The sequence below is a fragment of the Diplotaxodon limnothrissa genome, linkage group LG12 (assembly GCF_057381915.1).
Source record: "Diplotaxodon limnothrissa isolate DT_005_m linkage group LG12, D_limnothrissa_male_GT1.1, whole genome shotgun sequence".
NCBI classification, from domain to species: domain Eukaryota; kingdom Metazoa; phylum Chordata; class Actinopteri; order Cichliformes; family Cichlidae; genus Diplotaxodon; species Diplotaxodon limnothrissa.
This window is the reverse complement of record NC_140607.1, coordinates 17,168,742-17,178,576: the sequence shown is the minus strand read 5'-3', so window position 1 is coordinate 17,178,576 and position 9,835 is coordinate 17,168,742. Positions and strand designations below refer to the sequence as shown.

Sequence of the window (9,835 nt, the reverse complement as noted above, 5' to 3'; positions counted from 1 at the left end):
TTTTGTTTTTTTTAGAAATTTGCAATTTCTATTAACTTCATGTAAAGTTCAGTGGCAGACTCCCAGCAGACGGGCTTTTGAAAATGATTTTGCTCCATTACAAAATTCAGATACTCCTGTATGTTTGAGTCCCCACATACAACTACTGACAGCCTAGACTCAGGAAAAGCGTCCAGTTCAGATTGTTGAATCAGGAATCCACAGTCTCTGGAGCCGTATCTGTGATCAATGGAAGACAATTGCATTAATATAGGTTTACACATAAAGTAATTATTTGATCATTATTATCCGTTACCTGTGGGGTAGGTAGTACAGTTCATTTGGCACACCTCCTGGACATGAAGCTGTTCTTGAGGGACGAATCCGATGAGTGTTCCACAGCTTCACACATTCATCAAGATCCTTCTGAACAATGACAGTGAAGCAAAATCTCAAAAGGCACTGATGCTCGTGACTTCCATTGAAGTGTCCAGCATCTCGAAGATCCGCAAACAGCTCCAACCAAAACTGAGCCCTAAAAAAATTGTTTAGAGATAGTTTAGTTTGTTTACATGGCATCGTTTCACAACACGTCATCGCATGGCACTTTACAGTTCATTTTAACTGAATCATATATAGACTCCAGTCAGTTTAAATGTTTTCTATCGAAAGGGATTGCATACAGGCAAAACTCTAAAACATTTCAGTAATGTGCAAAAGTTAATTTATTTTAGGAATTCTAATTAAATGTGAAATTAGCGATACTGAGTCATTACATACAAAGTGAGGTATTTCAAGTATTTCTTACAATGTTAATGATTAAGACGTAGAACTTATGAAAAACCCAAATTCAATGTCTCTAACAATTTGTATGTTCTATTTGTTTGGGTCCTTTTTGCATAAATTACTGCCTCCATGCAGCGTGGTATGGATGCTATCAGTCTGTGGATCTGTTGAGGTGTTATGGAAGACCAGGATGCTTCAGTAGCAGCCTTGAGGTCTTAGCCACTACACTATGTTACACCCCTTTCATCCACACTTACATTAGACAAAACTTTCTATTAATGTGCTTTGATAGTCTCTGTGAACATTCAAATTCTTTTAAGGTGTTCTTTATGGAGGGTGTCAATTATGTTTTTTTTCCCACAGCTGTCAGGACAGCAGTCATGTCCATCCTGTGAGTCCTCCTGAATTAGAAAGACCATTTAGAGGCTCAGGAACCCTTTGCAGATGATTTGAATTAATTAGCTCATAGTAGAGTGGCACTTTAAGTCTAAAATATTTAACCTTTTCACAATATTATGGTTTTGAAGTTGGGTTTTTCTTAAGTTCCAAAGCATAATCATCATAATTACTAAATGGGCTAAAAATGTATAGTTTGGCATACAATGAGTATTTAATATCGGTTTTACTTTTTAAGTTGAATTACTGAAATAATAATAATAATAATAATAATAATAATAATAATAACAACAGTAATAATAATAATGGATTGCATTTATATAGCGCTTTTCGAGGCCCTCAAAGCGCTTTACAATTCCACTGTTCATTCACTCTCACATTCACACACTGGTGGAGGCAGCTACAGTTGTAGCCACAGCTGCCCTGGGGCAGACTGACAATAAATCAACTTTTGCACGACATTCAAATTTGTTACGCCTTTAAATATCAGGCAAAATTAAATGTTATATTTACCTTCCTTTTCGATATATGGACCACCAGGACTCAATTCGCTGGTTATTCGTTGATGAACCAAACATGTGACTGGACTCTCCGCTGAAGTGGTCATCATGATGGTGACGTAGTGCGCACTGAACTGCAGCCATAATGCCGTTTTCTGTCCCACAGTCAGTTCTCAGTCTCATTGGTACAACACCAAGGCTCCCAACACATGACAAGTAATAGTAAGCTATAACCACTGGATTATTATTGGTTGGTCCACATTCTAGCCACAAAACCTTGCGTGAAAATCCATCAATGCACCCTGAAATGGCCAAACCGAATGGTTTGAGCTTGTCATAACCATCAGCATGCCACATGTAGTTGGGTCCCAGCGAATGATAGGTTCTCCTAATGAATCTTCTGCGTGTTCTCATCTGGCATCCATGAGGATTAAGCTCCCGGAGTATTTTCATCACATCATCCCTCTTCACTTTAAGATGATGCTTTTCTTTAAGTACCTGCCACATTGTTCGATACCCAAACAATCGCCCAGGTCCTTGAAGCTCCGCTCTGATTGCGTTAATGATCGTTGTTCTGGAGTGAAAATATTTTCTTCGGTAAAGTCCAGCATTATTAAGTTTACTTTTAAGACTCCTTAAACTTATCTTTACACCATGCAAACTTAACATCATGTCCATGATAACACTATATGAGTGACCTTCGTTGAAATATTTAATGCAGTACTGTAGGGTGTCTGATCCTTCAGCCTGGTATGTGTCCCGCAAAAGCTCCAGAGACCGTCCACAGGAAGCACAAAAAGGGGTGAAGAGGCTGAAGCTAACGCCACAAAACGGGCAAAACATTTTCCGGTTCTCTATGTAGTGCAGCAAGCACCGTCAGGGTGATAAGGAAGCGCTGTGAGGCGTGAGTTTCTCAACGTTTGTTGACATCCCGAATCACTTTTCTGAGCTACAAATATGGAGTAAGCCTAATCGTTGTGCCACTTCCGGTATTTCAGACAATCCCTTTCCGTCAAGGATTTTTAATTTGTTGTGGATTTTTAATTTGTTGCGGTTTTTTAATTTGTTGTGGATTTTTGATTTGTTGCGGTTTTTTAATTTGTTGTGGATTTTTAATTTGTTGCGTTTTTTTAATTTGTTGTGGATTTTTAATTTGTTGCGGTTTTTTAATTTGTTGCGTTTTTTTAATTTGTTGCGGTTTTTTAATTTGTTGCTGTTTTTTAATTTGTTGCGGATTTTTAATTTGTTGCGGATTTTTAATTTGTTGCTGTTTTTTAATTTGTTGTGGATTTTTAATTTGTTGCTGTTTTTTAATTTGTTGTGGATTTTTAATTTGTTGCTGTTTTTTAATTTGTTGTGGATTTTTAATTTGTCGCGGTTTTTTAATTTGTTGCGGTTTTTTAATTTGTTGTGGATTTTTAATTTGTTGCGGTTTTTTAATTTGTTGTGGAGTTTTAATTTGTTGTGGATTTTTAATTTGTTGCGGATTTTAAATTTGTTGCCGTTTTTTAATTTGTTGCGCTTTGCACTTCCCAGCCACCGTAATGTACAAGGATGCCAGCTGCCATTAAACCCCGAAGAAGAAGAAGAAACTGTGTCCCAGAATTCATAGCGCGGCCCAGCGCAGTAGTCAACAATGGCTGCAGCTAGTTAGTTTTATTATTCTTTTTGGGTCACAAAAAAAAGTTTAACGTGTTTTCAGGCTGACTGTAGCTGTGTAAACCTCAAATATCTGCTCAGTTTATCAAGACATCACATATTTTCAAAAGCGCTCTAACGTGAGACGTCTGTTACCCACTAGCTCGATAGTTAGCCGGGGTACAAGGCTCACTAGAGCCGTTGAGAACATCAGACTCCCAGCAAATCGTTTTCAAATCCACCGCCGTCTTTCACTACTCAGGTTAAACATGTAATATAAGTCACTTAGATAAGTTAAAAATGTTATTGTTTGGCTTTTTTAGTATTTTATTTGTTCCTGAGTAAATCGGTTTGGCTGAGATTAAAGTTATAGTTTTTACACAGCTGAATAAACGTCAAGCAGACAACTGATTATCAGAAGTGTGAGATGCTCGAGAATATACTCCGGTGTCCTGTTATATTTTAGATAGCAAGGAGCAGACAGCTGAGTTTATTAAACTTCACTGAAACAACCTGCAGATTTCATTAAAATTTAACAAACTGTCATCTTGTCTTTCTTTTTAGTTAGCACATACCCTAAACACTTCAAGCTGTAAGCTAATGATAGTTATATAAGAGCAGATGCGTGCTGGTGCAATAAGCTGTACGTTTTACGTCCAATGGATGCATGATCTGATTAGTCGACTAATCGCAAAAATAATCGGTGACTAGTCGTCTATCAAAATAATTGTTTGTGGCAACCCTAATAGAGAGTGTGTACGACTTGTAGGAAAATAACAAGGGAGATGAGAAAGTAATAAAGAGGACTTAAAATAAAGCAAAACAGCATGTCGGCAGTGGTGTCAAGCTCTGTCACAGTCACTGTACTTTGCAAACTGAGAACTAATCACTGTAAACCTTCGCACTAATAGCAGCACTTAATACGCACACACACTAGCAGAGCGACACGCACACACGGGTTCTCACAGTGAACACAAAGCAAGTCAGCACATCCGAGTAGCAGCAGCTACAACTGTCTAGCTAGCTATTACTTACGCTGGGATCAAATTAGAGTGGCTATTGGTAAGTGTCTGTAAGGATGAGGAATCACGCAATTTCTCAAATTCCAGATATTGTCTAGTCTCTAACTTCATAAGTTCCTAATTTATACTGTATCTTTATTTTGCAGAATTATGAAACTTTGAGCTTAACATCAGTTGTTGGAATACTGCCTTTAATTGTGTCTATAAGTGTAAATGGCCTGTATGGAGAAGCACAGTTGGGCTACAGTATTTCTGTTATACACCTAGATTTACTCAGTCTGTTTTTCTGTTTGATTTACTGGCTATAAACAACAACCATTCAAAACATCACAATTCCTGTACTTATATAGCTATATTGATTCCACAATTGTAAATGTGGCATTTTGTGGCTGTGCACAAGTTAAAATCAGGGATGACTGATAGACATAAAACTGGCAATAAAGGTTGAAAGTCCCCTGTGCTTTTGTGGCCATCAGCTGAAATATTCAGAGCCAAAAACTGCAATGTTATGTGGGAGATCTACCGACCGGCATCTCAAACATGTGTTTATAACAGACAGAGACTGTCTGCATTTACAATACAAATGTGAAACTGCACAGTTATTTCTGAGAGCTGAATGCTGATGATAGGAAACGCTTTTCAAAAGGAAGGTTTTCTAATTGCAACACTTAATTTTCAGCATCCAAATGAAACTATACTAAATAACTTCAGTGCAATACAGCTAAATATGTGCACCACATAATTATCCTTCAGTACTTGAAAAGCAAGAGAAAGATAGGTCAAGAGGAAGTGCAGCACAGGAGAAACGTGCAGGAGTAACCACTACTACTCAGATATGCAGATGCTGAAATGACAACTATATGGTGTCTTTGAAAAGCTAGAGAAATCAAGCACAGCTTAACCAGAGTTTGCACAAAAACTACTCAACCAAACATGTTTAACTGCGACAACTACATCTTTATCGTCCTATAGCACTTCAGTCGCCTCTTTTATGACCAGATTTTCTCATGTCAAGGTTCAGATTTTCCTTGTGAGTAAGCATAACATCTAAAACAGTGAAATGCAGGATGTTATATCTGTTATGTTTTAGATTCTGATGGGCTTCACCTTTGGGTCAAACACAGGGAATTAGAGGCAGACATTTTCAACTGACCTCATCACTGAGCTATCATATATGACAGCTAAGATGAGGCTAGGACTCTAAGAACTAGATTTTTTTTTCAGAAATATGATAATGGTCAGGTTATTTTCACCCATTAAACTAAGCATAATAGGCAGATGTAAAATTGTAGAAGCTTCAGCTTTCATAACAGACTGCTCTGTTTCTTCTTCATTAATACACATGTATATTGGTTTATAAAAGCACAAAAAAACACACTGGCAGCTGCCAGTGTTGCCTCTGAGCATCCTAGCAGATTCAAAATCCTACATTGCCTTGTTCTCGAGTTACTGCATTCACCTCTCACCTCTGATCTTGAAGTCAAGGTCACCAGATTCAAACTTGGCCAAGATTTTTAGTAGATACACCTACGGTATCAATTTCAAACTCCTACTTCTTCTCATTCTCGAGTTATCAACTTCACAACCTGTGTGTCCACGCTGCTTGCCCACACATGCTATCGGACTTTTAAAGCTGAAGGCAAAAAGCACTCCCCTGGTGACAATTTATAAAATAATTTTACTCTGTACATGTAAATGAGAGAATGTTGAGAGTTTTACTGTGATAAAAATACTGAAATGTTTTTTCATTTAACACCTGACAAGTTATTTTTTAATCCTGGATGAATCCTGGATGTCTTTGCACTATATAAATATACACACACACACACACACACACACACACACACACACACGCACACGCACACACGTTCTTTTTTGTCAGCAGTGATTTTCATCTTGGAATTCATGGCTGCCATTTTTGCCCAGTCTCTTTCTTATTGTTGAATCATGAACTCTAACTTTACGTGAGACATGTGAAGCTTAATGTTGTTCTGGGTTCTTTTTTGACCTCCTGGATAAGTTGTCGATGTGCTCTTGGAGTAATTTTGTTCAACCGGTCATTCCTGGGAAGCTTCATCACTGTTCCAAGTTTGATCCATTTGTGTATAATGGCTCTCACTGTGGTTCACTGGAGCCCCAAAGCCTTAGATATTGCTTTGTAACCCTTTCCAGACTGATAGATGTCAGTGTCTTTGTTTCTCAGGTGTTTCTTTAGATCGTGCCATGATGTGTTGATTTTTGAGATCTTTTAGCTTCAGTTTGTCAGACAGGTTCTAACAGGTCAGCTGGTAATCAGGCCTGAGTGTGTTTAGTGAAACTGAACTTAGTGACAGTTAATTCACGATTTAACAAGAGACGCAGTTACTTTTTTTTTATACACAGGACCAAATAGGTTTGGATGACTTTTCTCTCTTAATAATAGAAATCATCATTTAAAAACTGCATTTTGTATTTACTCTGGTTATCTTTGTCTAAAATTTACACTAGTGTGAGGATCTGAAACATGTAAGTGTGACAAATATGCAACACTAGGAAATCAGAAGGGGGGGGGGCAAACAGTTTTTCAAACCAGTGTATATTGTTTGTATTTTCCTTGCTTTCATTTCCTCAAAGGAGGGAAATTTTGTTAAGGCAGCACATCTCTAGAAATCTATCGAGCCTGTTTCTTTAAAGAGCAAAGGGGATAAAGGAGGACACGGCACTGAACCCCTGTCCTCACTCTCTTTTCTGTCTTCCAAGTCAACCTTGTCTGAGTGCATCCATCACTTTGATGCATGGATCAGCACTAAGGTGACAAACAAAACATTTCACCTTTTCTTTTACCAGTATCCTCCTGTTATATCGTGTGAAGCTCTGCATTGTTAACAGTCTGCTTAAATTAACAAAGTCTAGCACTCCAAAATACTTCAGACTTGTAGTCTAATTAAAATAATTTTATTGTTTTCACTTACAGTTCTGCTATGCACAATTAAAAGTTTTTAAAACAAATTTCTTTTGGTTTTTGTTGTTTTTTTGCTGACAAACTGCAGACTATTTGTAACATTTATAATTCATGCCAAAGCTTTTAGTGAATCAATAAGTAGCAGAATTAAATTGCTTCTTGCAGTAAACTCCCTTTATTTGATAATCCTGCTCTACTTCAGGACACATGAATGAGAAGGGAACCTAGAGAGATGTGCAAATAGAAAATCATTTTCTGTATTCTTCAGTTTACCTATTTCCTGCTGTTTAAAGGGGGGGAAAGTAAACATCCCGGTAATACAGGCCAAGAGTTAAGATGTGCCACTGTAAATATTAGGAGGAAGACACCCTGGCTAAAGACTGTGAGACGAAACAGCACTTATTGTTGTTTTTTGCTAATATTCCATTCATTCCACTCCTAGGTTATATTCCTTTCTCTCTCTCTTTCTTTCTCTACCTGTCTCTCTCCGTGTCTCTAATGAGCTGTCTTGATGGGCTAAAACAGGACAGGTGAGCTCAGCACCTCAGTGCTCATTATCTGGGTGGACAGGTAGTCAGGCAAAATGCATAGGAGAGACAAAGGCAGCTCATTCTGATCTGTTGTCATGGTGACTGCTACAGCCACTAATGAGACTTCAGCATCCTTCACCATGCAATCCACTGTGAGAGTCTGTGAGAGTTTATGATGTGTTAAAGCTGAGCATATCCACCTTACATTAAATCACATACTCCAGCTCCAGAGAAGCAGGCAAACGTTTGATTGTGGCTCAAGAGTTGGAAGTTCACCTTGTAATCGGAAGGTTGCCGGTTCGAGCCCCGGCTCCGACAGTCTCGGTTGTTGTGTCCTTGGGCAAGACACTTCACCTGTTGCCTACTGGTGGTGGTCAGAGGGCCCGGTGGCGCCAGTGTCCGGCAGCCTCGCCTCTGTCAGGCGTGGCTGTGGCTACATTGTAGCTTGCCATCACCAGTGGGTGGATGACTGGTTGTGTAAAGCGCTTTGGGGTCCTTAGGGACTAGTAAAGCACTATACAAATACAGGCCATTTGTTTAAGATGAGTTAGTATCTTTTACTCTGGTGCAAAACTAAATAAATTCTAACTTAGTGTTTCTAGTTTACATTCTCTATAGTCATCGCTTACAATACAGCAGTGTGTAGTCTTTACACTGCAGGTCTTGCTCACGCTCAGTAGCCAAGGGAAGCGCCTATGGTACGATTTCATCTTATTACACAAAAGAAACCAGAAGAATCACATTAGAATCACTCGTCTAGGCTCCAAATGTGACAATGGCCTAGTTTAACCCAGAGCTGAATTGTTTTCATGCTCACATGCATGAGGAATGCGCCAAATCGTTTCTACTAAATCAATCTGACATCACATATGGAAAATGGATTGTGATGTGTGATTTAAAAAAGAATACATGGAGATCAGTGAGTAAATAAAAGGGAGATAAAAAAAAAAGAGATGATTTGAGTGTGTAAAAATAGCCAATAAGCCTAAAGAAAACAAAGTAATTCAGATGATTTTCCATATTTTTCTTACTCCTATTAAAGAACTAAAGCCAACAATTTATTCATTTACTTAAAACCTCAACATACCACTGAGGCTGTTTCTTGGGCCAAAGCCTGATTCAGCATGTTTCTCTCTAACATAGAGCTACTGAAGTCCTGAACACATAAATAACAGTTTTAAAGTGGTGTACATGTTTCTTTATCAGAAAATATATGGACACTATTGTTCATGTAGAAGCACCTCCATGGACTAATAAAAGCAGTCACATAGTACAGTTGCTTCACTATCATCCAGGACTACTTATCTTATTTACGGTAGTTGTCTAACATTTTATTTGCTACTGGGAGTATCTAAGTTCACTCTAATGTGAGTCTAAATACTTTTAGACACACCGGCAATAATTGTAACACCATTCATTTTTGGTTTTGAATAAAAGAATCCAGAAAGTCACAGATTTTCTTTTAGCCTGAAACAGTAGGATTTCAAACCAGGCGTTCTAGATGCTGCCTGTGCTAATTGCTGCACAGGGTAACTTTTAATTGATGGGGCAAACAGAAACCAGATAAAGCATTTCCCACTGTAACTCTACATAAACCTGAATATTCTCGAGGAATTTCTCCTACCTGTTCGATCTCGGATGGCCAGGTTTTTCCCTTTCTTTAGGACAATATCCAGCTGGTACATGGCTGGAGGAGGAGGCTGAGGCGGGGGCTCTACATTACTGGGCCCCACAATATTGATGCCCTGTGAAGATAAGACAGTGCCCAGGTTAGTTTGCTTCAGTAATATGCTTCAGACACACATACACACAGAGAAAATAAGAAGTGACAAAATAAATAAGACACCCATTGCAATTAGGGATAAAAAAAAAAGCCAGAAGAAACAAAAACAGAAATAATCGCAAGGTATTTTTAGTCCAACTTAATTCTAGTCAACATCACAATCTGCTTGCACATATAAGATTGGACCCAAGAAAGAGCTGCAAAAATGTTTCTCAATAAATAACAAATAAAGAGATTTCTGAATAGATCTCTGAAGAATA

General features: G+C 38.2%; 1 protein-coding gene across 2 annotated transcripts in view; it reads right to left on the bottom strand.

Annotated features, from left to right (window-relative positions):
* LOC146621102 (multiple C2 and transmembrane domain-containing protein 1-like) overlaps window positions 1-9,835 on the bottom strand; it is a 136,866-nt gene that overhangs the window by 82,024 nt on the left and 45,007 nt on the right. For both annotated transcript variants that reach the window (XM_085368133.1, XM_085368132.1), the window contains exon 2: window positions 9,417-9,537. In XM_085368133.1, coding sequence (XP_085224259.1) covers window positions 9,417-9,537 — 121 coding nt within the window. The remainder of the gene's footprint in view (window positions 1-9,416; window positions 9,538-9,835) is intronic.